This window comes from Bipolaris victoriae (genome assembly GCF_000527765.1).
Source record: "Bipolaris victoriae FI3 unplaced genomic scaffold scaffold_12, whole genome shotgun sequence".
Taxonomy (NCBI): Eukaryota; Fungi; Ascomycota; class Dothideomycetes; order Pleosporales; family Pleosporaceae; genus Bipolaris; species Bipolaris victoriae.
Window position 1 is genome coordinate 43,117 of NW_014575380.1, and position 16,572 is coordinate 59,688.

Genomic DNA, 16,572 nt, shown 5'->3' on the forward strand with positions numbered 1-16,572 from the left:
GGGGCGCCCTGAAACGCCGCATTAAGCGACTGGGAGGGGGCAAGCGAATCAAGGCCGTTAATTAGCAGCACCGCCAATTGATTAAATGAGCTTTCATCATGATAACGACAGCATTATGATTGTTCGTCATCAGCCGAGATGAGAGAAGCAGGACACGATTGGTTTCAGCGGCGGGCGGTGAGAAGAGGAGGGTCAGCGGGGGGAGACAGTGTCTGTACGAACAGAGTTGCAGAGCGGGAGGAGATCATACACAGGTTATGCAACTCGACAGACTCGACCAATTGGCACCACTCAAGCCCTGCCGATCGAAGCCTGGGGGGCTTCGGGAACGCCGTTCGCCGCACCCAACGCTGGCCCCCCGCCCACCAGCCACCATTCACCAGCCACCATCCGCAATCCACCAGCCGTCGTCAGCCTCAGTGGCAGTGCAGCTCAGGCTTGCCGGGGTACAGATACACGTGACGGTAGGCGTGGCGCATCCCACTAGCCTCTTTTCACCGTGGCGCCGGCATGGAATGTTGACTTCACCACTTTGGCTGCAGGCTGTGCACGTCTCCGCCGTTAGCCAACACACACACACACACGCACCAAACCATCCTTGCCAGTTGAGCACTGAGTGAGCTTACAAAAGAGATAATCATGCCTTCCGCCCGAACATACATCAAGGCCTTCTCAGCGTATGTGACATGTTTCGTTGTTATCTGCAAGCAACATACTGACTTTTCCAAAGAGGTGCAGTCCTCTGCGTAGGCGGGCCAGCGCTCGTCTGGTATGTCACACCTACAGAGGAGGAAATCTTCAAGGTATCACAGCTCTGCCACGCGCATGCGCCTAGCAGCCTGCTTACAACATATGCAGAGATACAACCCAGAACTCCAAAAGAAGGCTCTGGCAGGACGAGAGCAAAGACAGAAAGAATTTGATGCATTCGTCGGCCAGTTGAAAGAGGCTGCCAGGTCGGATAAGCCTAGTATGTCTTCGTCCGCTAACACATAATGCCTGGCCCGCCTGCTGACCAAACTAGTCTGGACTGCACAAAAGGAAATGGATGCAAAGAGGTCAGAGGCAGAGCAGCAAGCCCGCAGAGAGGAGCGCGACGCCTATGCTGCTGAAAGCAGGAGAAGACAGGCAGAGATCAGGGCAAGCGCAGAGTGATCAAGCAAGCCGATTTGATATGATTCCCTTTTTTTACTATTGTATTTTTACATGTATCACAATCTGAAGCCGCTTCTTAAATCCGGACTCAAATTATCCACCCTCAGCCCTGGCAGCGAATCAAGTATGATACGATTGAATTGGCTGCTAGATGGCCTTTGCTCTCAAAGTTGCCAAGAATTACTCCAATATCCTCGCATTGGTCTCGCGCCCATGTGATCTGGCGTAAGGCCCGCGCAAAACCCGGGACGCGCATCACCACCCCAACTTAGTTTGTCCGCCCCACCCCGACAGTCGAAGCAGTACCCAATGCCCGGCGATGCGCAAGCCCCCGTGAAGCTCTCGTTGCCTCTCGTATGTCTTCGCTTCAATATGCGACACCTTGTACTGATGACATCATAGGAGTTTCAACAAGACATCTTCAATGAGCTACGCGGGGAAGATGAGCTCGTCCTTCTCGCCCGCGGCCTCGGCCTTTTGCGCATAGTGACAAATCTCCTACACTCGTACGATGCCGCCGGTAACAATCTCATCCTGCTCGTCGGAGCTGACGACCGCGAAAATGTGTGGATCGGCGAGGCGCTGGCCGAGCACGCGGCAGTCAGTAACGCGCCCAAATGCCGTGGCCTCAGCCTGGTCAATACCGATCTGATGAGCGTCGGAACACGCGAGAAAATGTACGCACAAGGTGGCATATTCAGCATTACGTCGCGCATTCTGATTGTGGATTTCTTGTCCGGCCTGCTCAACCCAGAGACGGTGACTGGTGTCGTAGTGCTACATGCTGAACGAGTCGTGGCCACTTCTCTGGAAGCCTTCATCTTGAGAATATACCGGCAGAAGAACAAGATTGGCTTCCTGAAAGCCTTCTCGGACACACCAGAGCCCTTCACCACGGGGTTCTCTCCACTCACCAACATGATGAAGAATCTATTCTTGACAAAACCAGCGCTATACCCAAGGTTCCATGTCGCCGTTGCAAACTCGCTCGAAGGACGCAAGAAGGCTGAAGTGATTGAATTGGAAGTACCCATGACGGAAGCAATGCAGGATATACAGAATGCTGTATTGGCATGTGTGGAAGCTAGCATCAGCGAGCTCAAGAAGGGCAACCCGGGCTTGGAAGTCGAGGACTGGACAGTGGACAGTGCATTGCATAAGAACTTTGACCAGATTATTCGACGGCAGTTGGATCCTGTTTGGCATCGGACTACTTTCAAGACGCGACAGGTTGTTCGTGACTTGTCCCTATTGCGGACCATTTTACATGCACTCCTCACCTACGATGCTGTGAACTTCAACAAGTATCTCGACACCGTCTTGGCGGCCTCCCAGCCCCCACCAGGGTCAACGAAGCAGAACCAGTCCCCCTGGCTGTTTCTCGATGCCGCTGATACCATTTTCACAACAGCTAAGCGGAGAGTGTACACGGGCAAGGTATCCAATGCTGACCTAGCCAACGCCTCAAATGCAGTACCCGAGTCGCTGGAACCTGTCTTGGAAGAGTTTCCCAAATGGACGCAGCTAGCTGAAATTTTGCAAGAGATTGAGCAAGATGCATATTTGAACCCCACGCCGCAGGATTCGTCAAACGGGTCGATTCTCATCATGTGCGGCGACCAGGGTACAGCCGCGCAGTTACGGGAATATCTACAGACCATGTATGTCAAACCAGAGGGCTCTGCAGATGAAGATGAAGAAGAGTATGAGCCATCAGCAAAATTCATGATGCGACGTAAGCTGCGCAGCTACCTGGCGTGGAAACGCGATTTTGGCAAAGTCAGTGCTGCTCTATTCTCGGAGAACCAAAAAGCCATCAACAACAACACAGACAAGAATGCTCAAAGTGGCGCACGTCCGACTTCTGGCAAACCTCCGCCTAACAAGCGACGTCGCGTCAGAGGAGGAGCCAATGCAGCAGCTGGTCCTTCAAGAGGTGACACAGGCGCAGTCCGTACAGCTGGAGACCGTGACGCGCACATTGCCAGTCTCATGGCCGAACTTGAGCCCACCGAAGTGGAAGCAGCGCAAAAACCAGGAGAAGTAGGTCTCGACCCTTTGGAAAACATGGAAAGCTACTATGAACTCTTCGACATGAACTCGTTGATCATCATACATCCCTACTCTGGAGACCTAGACGAGCACGTTCTTGACGAAACGAAACCGAGATATGTCATCATGTACGAGCCGGACGCGGCTTTCATCCGACGTATCGAAGTGTACCGGTCTTCCCACACGGACCGGACTGTCAAGGTATTCTTCATGTACTATGGCGGCAGTGTTGAAGAGCAACGCTACTTGTCGGCTGTTCGTCGTGAAAAAGATGCATTCACGCGGCTCATCAAAGAGCGCGCAAACATGGCCTTTACCCAGAACCCATCTGTCAATCTCGCACCCGAGGAATCCTTTTTGCGCACAATCAACACAAGGATAGCAGGAGGAGGCCGGCTCGCCGCCACTGCCGAACCTCCTCGCGTCGTCGTCGACGTACGAGAATTCCGCTCGTCACTCCCTTCACTCCTCCATGGCCGCTCCATGGTAATCGTGCCCTGCATGCTCACAGTCGGCGACTACGTCCTCACCCCCCAGATATGCGTGGAGCGCAAATCCATCCGCGACCTGATCGCATCATTCACCAACGGCCGTCTCTTCAACCAAGTAGAATCAATGACTGAACACTACAAACACCCCATGCTCCTCATCGAATTTGACCAAAACAAATCCTTCACTCTCGAACCCTTTACCGATTTCTCCGCCCCCGCCGCTTCAAGCACCAATTCCGCCTTCTCATCAGCAACAACCCCGGACCTCCAATCCAAACTCGTAATGCTCACCCTCGCCTTCCCCCGCCTCCGCATCATCTGGTCCTCATCCCCCTATCAAACCGCAGAGATCTTCGCAGAGTTAAAGAAACAGCAAGATGAACCGGATCCCCTGCGCGCCGTCCAATTGGGTCTCGATCCCCATCTTAGCGGCGACGAGATGCGCAGTTTCAACCAGACAAGTCAGGATATGCTGAGGGCGCTACCGGGGATCAACGAGAATGCGGTTACGACGCTGATGCTTCAGAGCGAGAATATACTCGAGGTGGCGAATATGAGTGAGCGCGAGATTTGTTGGCTAGTGGGTACGGATGTGGGGAGGAGGGCGCATCGGTTTTTGAATCGGAGTGTGTATGAGGATGTGCAGTTGCAGGTGTTTAGTTAGTTTGGGACATTGATGGGTTTGGTTTGCCGGTTGTTGTTCATTTTTGGCCAATCATCATTCTTTCAATGTAGACAAATTCGAGTCGCGGAACATGGAGAATATGTCAAATATAAAGAAGAACTGGATCGTTCCTCCATCACCACAGTCGATTTGATTAGAATAACCACAAACTCTCTCTGTCTGTCTGTCCCTCTCATCCGCCCGCTCGCAAGAAGCAGCATTTGAGCAGCCCAACCCTCGCTACCGCAAAAACGCCAGAAGCCGCGGAAAGCGCAAAGCAAAGAGTCGAGACAGCATGGCGGACCTCTTCTCCCCATCTCTCTCTCTCTTCGCTTTAGATATCATCAATATCAATTTCCTTCTTGCCACCACCCTCAGCCTCATCCGAGTCACTATCATCACGGTCCTCGTCGAATTCGAACCCGATGCCCTCGTCGCCCTGGTCGCCGTAGGTATCTGTCTCGTTGATCTTTGCGTTCTCGGGGAGTTCGCCGTAAGCTTTTAATGAACGGGCTTCGTCGGCTACAACGATATCTCATCAGCCAAAACACCCTATACCACTTCGATTTTTCTCCCTCGACACGCAAAATGTCCGGGTAGGGGGTCATTCAAAAACATACCAGAGTACTTCATGATAACATCGCCCTTCTCGTCTTGGTAGTCGCGCAGCGAGAGCAAGATGATGTCACCCTGGTTGATCCAGACCTTCTTCCTCAGCTTGCCGCGGATATGGGCGAGGCGGCGGGCGCCGTCAAAGCACTGGGCTTCCAGACGACCGTTTCCGAGCATCTTTACTACTTGGGCGTATTCTTGGCCCTCCTCCTTGAAGACGAGTTCGCGCTTTTCATTGTCGTTTTCGTTCTTTCCCCTACGTCGGTTTTTACCTCCCTGTGGTTCGGGGTGGTTAGCAGGTGATTTGACGCTGTTTGGGCGTCTTGGTAATAAATGTATAGAGTGGTGCTAGCGCTTCACACTTCGCCATGAGGTGAGGTGAGACGCTGCTTGGGAGTGAGGCCAGGCAGCGTCATGGAGGTTGTGTGCGCATGTAGTGGGGAGCCTTGCCCCTCCAAAGGAAGCAACAACAAACATACCTTTCCCTTGTTCTTCGGCATACTGGCGGTTGTCGAAGCTTGTTTGTGTGTTGATTGTAAGTGGAGATGGGAGTCGGGGGACTTAAGAAAGCAGGGCGCAAGTTCTTATGTAGTGGCGGGACCCGTTGTTTGCACCACACACAGCCCGCTTCGCCTTCGCGTGGATTCCGACACAGTCACTGTGGGATGCCTGCCCTGGACATTTGGCGCTAAACGCCCTGCGCTTGCCTGTCTTGAGTCTAGCGTTGGGCGCTCACCCGAGCAGCCAACCCGTCTTCCTTGTGACCGTTTTTGTGTTCGACCTTTTTTTTTGCAAACGTCACTGTGCATAATTCGTCGAAACGTGACGGATAGAACGAGGAAGAAAGAAAAAAAAGAGAGTCATGAAGAGCGCCTTCGCAATCCTCGCTAAGAACAAGCCCAATACGTTCACAGTAAGCTATGCGCCAGAATACAAAAACTTCATCCTCAACCACGTCGTAAGCGACGCTTCGCATCCCCTCCATGAGACGCAGAAGCGCAGACAGGCAGAACGCAAGAAACAAGGACTCTGGTGGCATGCAACTACAGGTGTCAATCTGAGCAAGTCGAGCTGTGTACGAGCATGGGCGAGACGCCGTCTACGCAATGCAATCAAAGACGAACTGAAAGAGCGAGGATACGACGACCATGGCATGTTTGTCAATGCCAAAGCTATTCAAGATAGACCAGATCTCATGGGCTTGCTGAAAGCGGGCAAGAAACTGGATCTGACTGGCAGCCTGAGACTGCACGTTCAGGAGCCTTTGATTACTGCTAAATATGCAGAGGTGCGCGCGGAGACGGGAAACGTCATCGAGGCCGTAGTGCAGGCTATGAAGAATGGACCGGGTGAGCCTGGCTCTTCAAGGCCGACGAGGAAGCGGCCGGATTGGAATCCACCTTCTGTCCATCGACCTCTTTCGCCCAGGATGCGAGGGCAATCTTCGAAATATAGTATTGGGTAATACACGACTACGACTGTTTTTACATTTCCATAGTTATGCCTTACTTCAGAAAGCTATGCTTGCTCTTGATACCCGGAAGGACATACTGGAACAGAACATACTGCCACATTCGGTGCTCGCAGCTTGTCGACTGTGCAAGAGAAGGTATAGAAGTCACAATACAGTCACTGTCAATTCGACATTTGTTGTTTGACTATTACTATTACTATCTTCTCTATCGCTATCGAACAGGCCAGGACATCAAGGTCAAAGACATCTATGCCTTTTCTTCTTCGCCTTGATTTCTTCAACCAGCCAGTCGAAAAATTACCATCATGATAGGACTCTACATACTAGCGTGGAGCTACGGAGTCAAAATTACTATCCCTTGGCGCCCATGGTCCCCTACCACACCCAAGTCTTGCCAGGCGTAGTCATTTACGCTTCCGTACGACCCAAGTATCCGCTTGTAGATCGAAAGCGGTATCAAAAAAGATGACAGGGTTAGGGGTTTTACGTACTCATCCAATACGAGGAGGTGCTTTCCCGGACCCGTGTCGCATCATACGATGTCTGTCCATCATGGGTTCACATCAGGCAATCAGCGTTGCCAGACGCACACAAGGTTTAGCGGGGGATTTTAACGCATACATGGCTCCCATGCCATTTACATCTCCTAGCAAGAGATTTGGTTTTGCTCTTCTTCTTCTTGGAAAATTTCCACTCAAACACAGAAATGCTTGGCGTTTCTCGCAACTTTGATCCACTTCATCCAATCGACGTGGCCATGAAGGCGTAGACTAAGGCAGCGCCAGTCATGCCTATCATGGCCGAAGACAAGGCACGAGAAGATGAGGCTGCAGAGGGTAGTGGCGCGCCTTCTAATAACATATCCGACGGTCTTGCACTGTTTGTAACATTAGCCTTTATGCACATGTCTGCACCATGCTAGGACGGAAAAGAAATAAAGGGGAAAGGAGAAACTCACACGACGTCGGACATGTCGAAAAAGGCATATTTGCACCTTTCGCCATCCTGGAGGTTGTCATTGGTAAGCACGCTTGCTTCGTTTGGGAAATCCATGATGGGGACTGCGGGGTAGAAGGTCTTGTCTTTGATAATGTACTGCGACAGGGCGTAGAGAGCATAGTTCTCAGCATTGTTTGCAGCATCATAGGGCATCTGGGTGGATAGAGTGGCGAGCAGCTTTGCGCGTGTGGCACCGTATGCGTACTTGAGGGTTTGGCGGTCGGTTGGGCCATCACCCTGTTCGTTGAGCACGCCAGCGAGCACAGACGTATTCATTGGACCTTCAGAAGAGGTCACAATCCATTCGGTGGTCGAGTTTGGAGGTGCAGGAGTGGGCCGTTGGACGACTGCTGTGCCGATGTCGGAGAAATGCATCACCATGCGTGCCCACAGAGAAGCGCGGTTGTAGTATTCCATCAGGCGGTCCTTTTGGATTTGGTCTTCGGCCTTGTTGTTTATTCGCGCCTCGAGGGGGTCCATGTCAAAGTAGTCGGAGCAGAAGACAACGTGCGGTTCGTTGCCGAGGTTGTAGGCGGCGTGGTTACCTTCGCGTCTGTTGCCTTTGTCGCAAAGGTTCATGGGGTCGTCGCACCGTATATGGATGTCAGCATTGATGGCACCGTCCTCTCCGTCGAGTACTCCGTAGTTTGCTGCTCGCTGCAGATTCTTAGCAATCATGTCGGTGTAGTTTCCAGCTATCGAGGGGCCGAAGAACTCTCGTCCTGGCTGCGAGGTGGGGTCAAAGGGCGTAGCAGCGGCAAACAGGGCAACCATCTCGGAGAAGCCCTCGCGGATGTCGTCAATCTCGGACAGGTCACAGCCCTCGCCGCCGGTCAAGGTGGTCGCGAAGGTAGGGCGGACACGCGTCTTCTGGTCGCCGATAACTCCATCTGGGGATGCGTAGGCGCGTGTGATTGTGAGGCTGAGGAGTACGGGAGGGAGGCTGTAGAGCGAGGCGAGTGTGAGCATGTCGCCCAAGGCGTGGGCAGCGATGCAGTCGATCGGTATTTCCGTATGATGTTATGGCGTTGTATGAGCATGGAAGTTTTGCCGATCTTTGGCTTCTAGAGCGAGCGAGTATTACGACAGCAGCGACAGCGTCGTTCGTAAAGCGGGAGCTCGGCCTAAGGGTGAAGTAGGCGAATCCAGGGTACCGCGGACACTATGACGGTTCGTGGAAAAGTGATCATGCGCGGGAAGGGGTGGCTGCGGCTGCTATGCAAGGTTGGTCTCCAGTTTTATCACGGTCCTAGGACGTGCCGCGACGGCAAAGTGTCGTGACACGAGGATCTGAGACGGTAGCGTTGAGGAGCTAAGATGTTGGGCGGCTGATACTGTAGGTACTTGGGTGCTATGGGTGTCGGGAGACCCAGATCAGTTCACGTGGAAGAGGTTGAATGTGGGCTGCAGAATGAAACCAGAACATGGCCAAGAGAGGTCGCGAGCCACGGAAACGGGGGGATGGTGCACATGCGCACGGCAGTGGTTTTGTGCTGAGGTTGTGTCGCAGGCCGCTTGAAGCAGCAGGGATCGTTCGCGTAGTATGAAACGCGACATCAGAGTGCCAAGGGCCAGTCATGGGCGCATTCGCTGGGACCGCAACACTGTACGTACAGCTGGCATTCTCCCACTTCTCAGGGCGATATAGGGAGTTGCCGTCATGTTGGATGTACGAAGCCAGGTATGTGTCAACACGGTCTTGGTATTTCCGGCATGGGCCGAAAGTTTGTCACCAGCTTGACGAGCGAATTACTCCATTCGTATTGCTGGTTATTAATTACATACGGTATGTACATGGTTCGTGGTCGATCATCCCAGTTGGACGCACTGTGAAGATAAAAATCAAAGTGTAAATATGTACGTTGTATGTACGGTGATAGTATGTGATGGCAGCATGCACTCTTGCCCCAGCTGGTCTACTGACCCTGCTTCAGTCGGTCGCTCTGATCTGCTGTGCCGCAACCACAGATATACATCTGTTCATACCTATGTCACTCTTATATTTGGACCAACAGAGTCGTTAATCTCCACCAAGCACATGACCACAGTGCAGACACACCAAAGTGCAGTATATTTGCGTAGGCCAAGCCAATTCAGATGACTCTTCATTCGGGACAGCCCATCGGGTTCACCGACAAAGCGCCATACAAGAGGTCAATTCGTAGTGGCACGGGAGCGGTCGGCCATGCAGTGGGGAAAGGGTGTTCGGCTGTTCAGAGGCGTCACCCCACTTCTGCAGACAGCCGTCATCTGCAGGCTGCCGGCCCAATCAATTCACTATCGCTGAGGGCAAGGCGAGCCGTTGCTCGAGGGCGTGACGCCGTCGTGGTCGATGGGCTAATGACGGTTACTCACCATGGGCGACTTGGTATGCAAGCGGTCGGTGGGTGTGAAGATCCGAGCAGCGACAAAGATGCCAATCCCTCCCAGAGCCGCATCTCGCAGAAACCATCTGATCTGCTTTGAGACCGACACATCGAGATCTTGGACATAAAAAACACCCCCGACTCTCCCTACCCGCCGGCCACGACATCCGTCGCCCTAGACTCTCGTCGACCCAGACCGGAACAGACCGTCCCCCACAAACACACCCACGCTAAGCCCTACCCTTCACTCCTCACATCCCCATCTTTCCCTCGACGTTGATGCCGGGCGTACGCCTCGCAGACCCTGTAAAGACCCAGTGAGTCCTGATTCGCTTGCACCGCCTTGCCCACACCTGTCCGCAAGGCCAGAAAGATGCACTCTGCCCCTCTTCCCACCCAATCAAGACTCGTCTTCGCCTGAGGCTGATGCCTGCGCCACAGCCGACCCCGCAAGTCGCACCAAACATGTCTTTGGCCGCTCTCCGCCAGCGCGACCGTGATGTAACGCCCACGCTGCACGACTGGGTGCAGCAACCCGACCTCTCTGCCCGTCTGGTACACATCGGCTCGCAATACCTGCACGGCATCCAGGCCCCGGCGGCTGACAGCCTGGTGCTCGAACCAGAGTCCATCAAGAGCGTCTCGTCCATGGCGCCGGCTCTGATCCACCAGTCCAATGTCTCGACTCATAGTCCCCCGTCGCTGCACTCGTGCTGCACCGAAGCCACGCCTACCGAGACGAGCGTTAGTACGGGCCTCGCCGGCCACCTTGCTGGGTACCCGCTGCTCGAAGAGGGACATGAGGGCGTCCTTGAAATGCCACAGGGCATGACCCGCGCGCCAGTGTTCGAATGTGCTTTTTGGTTCCTCGACTGCAATTATATCTCGCACAACCAGGAGGAATGGGAACGACATTGCTTATCGCATTTCCGCGGCGAGGAACCCCCTTTGAAAGTGCAGTGTCCACTTTGTGACTGGACAGCTCGCGCATGTGAGGGTGGAGGTCATGCTGCTTGGGCTGCTCGCATGCATCATGTTGCTTCGGCTCATGTCATGTATGGCCAGACGCTGCGGACTAGTCGACCGGATTTTGCCCTTTTCGAGTATCTATGGCAACGACGCTTGATTGATGCTGAGGATCTGAAGGAGCTCAAGGCAGGAAATCACAATTTGACTCGTCCGCCGGGCAATTTCGTCGAGATGGGTGGTGCGAGGCGGGAAAGAGGTGGACGACCGCACCGGACGCAGCATGTTAGGACGATGCGACAGTCATGACGTTTACCCCATTTCCTTTTTTATCCCGCCTTTTTTTTGTTCTTTGCTCCTACTCTTTTCTCTTACGATTTCGGCGCACATCTTTCCCATTACCGTCGTCCGCAGACTGGCACACCAAGGACACACAAAAAGCATAGCCTCGGCGTTATTCTGGCGTTTTTTCTACTCGTTCGGGAGCCCTGCAGGATATCCCTTCTCTTCTCGTTTTTTTCTTCTCGTATTCTTGGTTTTAAGTTGCTGCCTGGAGAGAGCGCCCCCCTCTTATCCATCTTTTTTCTGTACGACCGACCCCATCAAGTCAGTTGAATCCATCTCTTCTCCAAGACGAACAATGGAATTAGTATACACACACGAATGCCCATGCGTGATTTTCAACAGAGAGAAAAAAAACAAAACGAGCAAAAAGAGGCATTTAACATTCGAGGGAAACAACTCTTATATCCGCTCCCTTCCCTTTCCCGCCTCAACATCCGATTCGCTACCCCCTTCCAAAAGATTTCCCAGCTAGCCACCCAATTATCCATGACACATCTCCCGCACTTAGCTTCCTTGTTTAGAAATTCCCAAAAAAAAAATTGGGCAACAAAAGGTGGTTGCCTAGAATGACTCGCTGACTGTGGTTTTTTTGGTGCGGCTGGGGGGGGGGTTTACGTACATAGCCGCGTTTTGCCAAGACAAACGGGTGTTCGCCTCTCTTCATGTGTGTGTGGTGTGTCGGATTGGGATTAGTGGGGGGTTAGTCATACTTCTTCTTCTTCTTCTTCTTCTTGCTCTTTGGTTTGGACGACACGTGCATTTGTTGGGAATGTATGTGATATGTTTTTTTTAACATCGATATGTAATGTTTGGGATTAGATTGAAGTTTCAATGATGGTATCCGTTTTCACATGCATATCTTCTTGAGTGGAATAAGTACAGCGCGCGTCTTGATATCGTCTTGAATCCATCAAATAAAATAAACAGTATTATTCATTTCTCATTATCTCATCGAAAACAATTCATGGAAATAAAAAGATACTCTAGCAATCAATGCTGTGAGATTTTAAATTCCGTTGCACCATAGCCATCTTGAGTACTTCCAATATTCCACTGCTCCTCCTTTTGGGTTTTCTTTAGTAGACATAAAAGTTCTGAGCATCGCTGTCCTCCTCGCGAATCTGCTTGTTCTTGCGGAGAAACAGGATCTTGGCAACCCAGGCCAGGACGGCAGTCATGACGGAGAAGGCGGCGGAGGAACTGAGCGCAATGATGTACTTGGGTTCGTCGGACTTGGGCCAGAGGTAAGGGGTCCTGTGTTAGTCATGTTAGCTTGGCTGTCATTTTTTTTTGTAAGTTTCGTCTGAAAAGAGAGGAAGCATACCAGATAAACGAAGCGTTCATGACAGTAGTCACGATACCGATTGCGACGGCCTTCTTCTCAGGTGTTTGACCACAGGTGGATCCACACCAACCGAGAATGAGCGAGTTGACGCCATATGTACCGATGGTGAAGATGACCATGGCGACGTAGCGGCCCGCAACACCGATATCAGCGCAGGCGAGTCCGAAACCAAAAGTGGCTACTGCTTTGGAGATGGTGATGTGCCAGGTTCGCTCGTTGAACTTGCCCGAAGACCACGACACGGCGATTGTGACGGCGCCAGCGATGAGGTAGGGAGGGCAGGTCAGGACAAGGGTGATGGTCTGACTGAAGCCGAGGGTCTTGACAACGGTAGGGAAGAAGTTCTTAAAACCTATTTGTCAAAGTTAGTACACTGTCCTGCTCCCATATCCAAAAGTTGTGTTTAGCTTACCATTAGCAGCCAAATGCATGTGTGCCATGCCGGCAAAGATCCAGACCATGGGGTCCTTTCCAGCCTGGCGGAAACCAGCCCACACAGATGTCTCACCCTGGTTGCCGACAGTATCGAGGGCCATGCGGTTAGTGGCGAGATCACGCTCCTCTTGGGTCAACCACCAGGTGTTGTGGGGGAAGTCAGGGAGCAAAAAGTAGCCAGCAATTGCAATAACAAAGGTGACGGCTCCCTGAAGGATAAAGAGCCACTTCCAGCCACTGATCCCTCCAACATCACTCAAGCCGTGGAAAATGCCTGCGGCAATAAGACCAGCGAAGGCGGTAGCGAGAATGTTACCAGTGTACAGGATGGCGATACGGGTTGCGACCTCCTTACGGGTGTAGAACGAGGACAGCAGATAGACAGCGCCAGGGTAGTACGGAGATTCTGTGATACCTAGGAAGAAGCGGGTGAGGAGGAGACCAGTAAAGTCTTTGGACAGCGCAGTGAGGGCGGAGACGACGGCCCACAGAGCCATGCAGACCCCCATGTATCGTGATGGGCGAACTCGGTTGAGAAGCATGTTGCTGGGAATCTGACCAAGCAGGTATCCGACAAACAGGATGCTGACGCACGTCTGATACTGCGTGCTGCTGAGGTTGAGGTCCTCTTCCAAGTCATCAAGACGTGCCAGTGCAATGGCATTACGATCCTGTGTAGTGTCAGTGATTCTGCTGTCTTCACAATCAGGTGGCTGGGTGACCATACCAGGTAGTTGAGCCAGTACATGGACCACAACATGGGCATAATCCATTTGTCCAGCTTCTTGACCAGCGCGATTTCTCGCGGATCCGTCTTCTCATGAGCTCCTGAATAATCGATCTTGTCGACTTGAGGGATGGGCTTTATGGGCTCATCATCATGAGTTTGAGCCCGCTCCATCATAACGGCATGGTCCTTCTTGGTGTCCTGCATGGTGGCGATTTTGTATCAATATTCCAGTCAAGTTACTGTTCTACAGCTACAAAGACTTGGAAATGATGTGGTAGACAAAGAGATGAACAAAGTACTGTTAGATCCCCAGAGACCGAGCTGGATGATCTGGAGAAGAAAGAATCCGGGGACGTGGGCTTCGTCTCTTATATTCACGGCCCACGTTTCAGTGTGGGGTGAAGACCTCCATGTTTTTTGCCCCAGATCATCCCCAACTACTCTCTTCCGAAAACACACGAACTTGTCAAGGTACCTCCGCGCGTGCATGCCTTCCAAGCCATCTCAGGGCACTTCTCCCGGCCGCCTTGGAACAAGTTTGGAGCTCCCGGTGTGGCTAAAACGGGGAATGCGGGGTTTCCAAACACAATTGCCCAGCGCTCAGACAAAGTGATTGGGTGCAAATCCCGATTCTGAATCGCAAATATGCGAGTTGTGGAGGGCCCTGAGGGCGGACTGCCTTAGAAGCTGGGCATCACCAGTCACCTTTCCGCATTCTAATAGCTTAGGCTGGGGTAACGGACAGCGCCCACTTGTCGGAGGTCTCGTATCCGACGCAACTGCAGTATCGATATTCAAATAGTGTGAACGCCACCTACTGTAAGCTACACTGATGGTCACAAACAGGCGGCTTGGTCCCTTTGACGCCGAGTCCCCTCTTGAGAGTGCAAAGAATGCAAAGAAGTCTTTTCCAAAAACAAGACTCTCTCTCTCGGTCAGCATGCACTGCTGACATCGGAGGCGAAGAAAAAAATACGCATATACCATCCCAGGAAGGTAATCCGTATGACTGCCGACGGCTTGACGGCCGGGGTTCGTCATGGAGAACGTTTCTTAGTCAGTCCTTGTGACTGGTTCCGGTCAAAAGCCCAGACAAAACCCTGGGCTTCGGCGGCCTTGTCGGGGAGACAAGTAGTTTGGCAAGTCCACAAAGGCTTGGTGTTTCGTGATGCCGACTGACCTGGTGGCAGGGAAACCAGCTCGGTGTTCCACTAACGTCTAGGCCAAGCGAGCCCAGATCAACCCCAAGATCCCAAGATCTTGGGCTAGTGGCATTGCGGGGGATTTCGTGCCAATGGTGGAGCTTGTTGCATAATTAGAGAGCTAATTGTCTTGTGAAGCATGGATTCTCAGCCGCGCTGCAGTTGTGATCGCGTGTTTGGAGAACAAGTGGTCGAATTGGTCGGGGATGGTGTGACTTCGTCTCGAGCGTGGCCAAGGAGCGTGGCTTCGACTTTTCTTCCACCCTACCACGGACCCAATCATGTCGCGGCCAAGCGAGTCCGTGGAGCAATTCTCGTCTTGGCCAGCACGCACCGCGCCAAAGGTTGTTGTCTTTCCCCACGGGACATTCCGGGTTCAGGTCGCGGGAGGTAGTGGTGATGGCAAGCCATGCCATGTACAACACCGGAAACTAGCAAGTGCCCAATCCGTCGATAGGAATGCAGCGGTGCGATATCCGCTCTCGGGTTATGGACGTAGATGACGTGAGTAATACGCGCAGTACTAGAGAAATCCTCGGGTTATCCATCTAGCCATACGGTAATCACGGCCGTGAGTATAAAGTGGACGGGGCGCTTATGACGGCGGTTGTGACGGTGACAGCGACGATCTCCCAACAAAATCTGAAAGGGCACGTTGGGACCCCACGGGGTTGTGGAGCAAACAGGTTTACCAAGTGCCTGGATGTAACAGTGTGTCGCTGATCCTTTGTGTTACCCGACGGAAGGGTTAAGCTAGGGAGCACGGTGATACCAACCAACGAAGACCTTTTTTTCTCGTCAGCATGTCGATGTACATTGGGGCGCAATGCTAGGACTCGTTAAAGGGCGGGAATTGCTTTGATATATACCACTGCCAATCGAGCTGCGGATAAGTATCCGCACAAGCAAGCCGGAAAGTGCGGATCCAGCTTGTCGCGTGAACAGCTCCAAGATTCCTCGGTGCTTGGTTCTGATGCACTGCCGAACTCATCACCGATCTAGCATGAGAACTTGGAGAGTTGATATGGCTATACCAAGAGCCTGTAGGATTTGACATGGAATGGACAATTGATTTATTTCGGATTGTCGCAGTCAAAACTGTGAGAACTGTGACTCCTTCATGAACGAAATCGACTCATCCGTGTACAGCCGATATGTCGAGCTGGATGCCTATTTACCTAAGAGCAAATCGCAATGTGCATGATATTTCGGAGATCAGCGCCTAGCTGCACAAATACGAGGTTAGTGGAATCTCAAGACAGGTCAGAGTCCAGGAAAACAGCTGTTAGCCAATGGTGCATCAACCAGAACCTTGACTTCTCGGTACACTGTATAGACCATGTATGCAATCGTATTTTGCCAAACCGATAACAGTAAGGTGGAAAAAGTCCTCTACACCGACCAAAACGCATCTCTAGTATTAGGGAGGTTATTCTTTAGGTTTACGATCTATGTTGTAATCTTTAGGAATGGAGATAAAGGCTGTAATTGGACCAAGGAAGCAGTGGATAGTAAGCCGGTAATACTCCTACACTGACTCAGACTCCCTACAAACAATCTACATAAACAAGCTCATCCAAGGCCAAGTATGTTAAATCAAGATATCTTCTTCCACCTTGAGCTCTTCACATAATCACCTATTTACAATAGGCGAGAAGAGGGCTCTTTGTAACACGCACTTTAAATAATATTAATATTAGAACTACTACTTTTCATATAAGGAGCGAAAAGAAAAG

The 16,572-nt window shown here is 52.1% G+C and overlaps 7 protein-coding genes across 7 annotated transcripts; 3 read left to right on the top strand and 4 right to left on the bottom strand.

The window, feature by feature from the left end:
- Positions 1 to 639: 639 nt before the first annotated feature.
- Positions 640 to 4,362, top strand: COCVIDRAFT_34537 (hypothetical protein; the record flags this gene model as incomplete). The annotated part of the gene is made up of 6 exons (XM_014704830.1): positions 640 to 677; positions 731 to 803; positions 859 to 970; positions 1,025 to 1,151; positions 1,334 to 1,370; positions 1,558 to 4,362. The coding sequence occupies 6 exons, from the start codon at positions 640 to 642 to the stop codon at positions 4,360 to 4,362; spliced, it is 3,192 nt and encodes a 1,063-aa protein (XP_014560316.1).
- Positions 4,363 to 4,696: 334 nt separating this feature from the next.
- COCVIDRAFT_89623 (hypothetical protein) lies at positions 4,697 to 5,474 on the bottom strand (the record flags this gene model as incomplete). The annotated part of the gene is made up of 3 exons (XM_014704831.1): positions 4,697 to 4,884; positions 4,983 to 5,250; positions 5,454 to 5,474. The coding sequence occupies 3 exons, from the start codon at positions 5,472 to 5,474 to the stop codon at positions 4,697 to 4,699; spliced, it is 477 nt and encodes a 158-aa protein (XP_014560317.1).
- Positions 5,475 to 5,836: 362 nt separating this feature from the next.
- Positions 5,837 to 6,439, top strand: COCVIDRAFT_89650 (hypothetical protein; the record flags this gene model as incomplete). Its single annotated transcript, XM_014704832.1, has 1 exon — positions 5,837 to 6,439. One exon carries the CDS (start codon positions 5,837 to 5,839, stop codon positions 6,437 to 6,439), a length of 603 nt encoding a protein of 200 aa, XP_014560318.1.
- Positions 6,440 to 7,186: 747 nt separating this feature from the next.
- COCVIDRAFT_89536 (hypothetical protein) lies at positions 7,187 to 8,416 on the bottom strand (the record flags this gene model as incomplete). Its single annotated transcript, XM_014704833.1, has 2 exons — positions 7,187 to 7,325; positions 7,407 to 8,416. 2 exons carry the CDS (start codon positions 8,414 to 8,416, stop codon positions 7,187 to 7,189), a joined length of 1,149 nt encoding a protein of 382 aa, XP_014560319.1.
- A 1,862-nt stretch (positions 8,417 to 10,278) lies between these two features.
- On the top strand, positions 10,279 to 11,088 carry COCVIDRAFT_89456 (hypothetical protein; the record flags this gene model as incomplete). The annotated part of the gene is made up of 1 exon (XM_014704834.1): positions 10,279 to 11,088. One exon carries the CDS (start codon positions 10,279 to 10,281, stop codon positions 11,086 to 11,088), a length of 810 nt encoding a protein of 269 aa, XP_014560320.1.
- A 1,112-nt stretch (positions 11,089 to 12,200) lies between these two features.
- Positions 12,201 to 13,838, bottom strand: COCVIDRAFT_34542 (hypothetical protein; the record flags this gene model as incomplete). The annotated part of the gene is made up of 4 exons (XM_014704835.1): positions 12,201 to 12,378; positions 12,449 to 12,821; positions 12,882 to 13,575; positions 13,632 to 13,838. The coding sequence occupies 4 exons, from the start codon at positions 13,836 to 13,838 to the stop codon at positions 12,201 to 12,203; spliced, it is 1,452 nt and encodes a 483-aa protein (XP_014560321.1).
- Positions 13,839 to 14,234: 396 nt separating this feature from the next.
- Positions 14,235 to 14,576, bottom strand: COCVIDRAFT_34543 (hypothetical protein; the record flags this gene model as incomplete). Its single annotated transcript, XM_014704836.1, has 1 exon — positions 14,235 to 14,576. The coding sequence occupies one exon, from the start codon at positions 14,574 to 14,576 to the stop codon at positions 14,235 to 14,237; it is 342 nt and encodes a 113-aa protein (XP_014560322.1).
- Between the last annotated feature and the right edge of the window lie 1,996 nt (positions 14,577 to 16,572).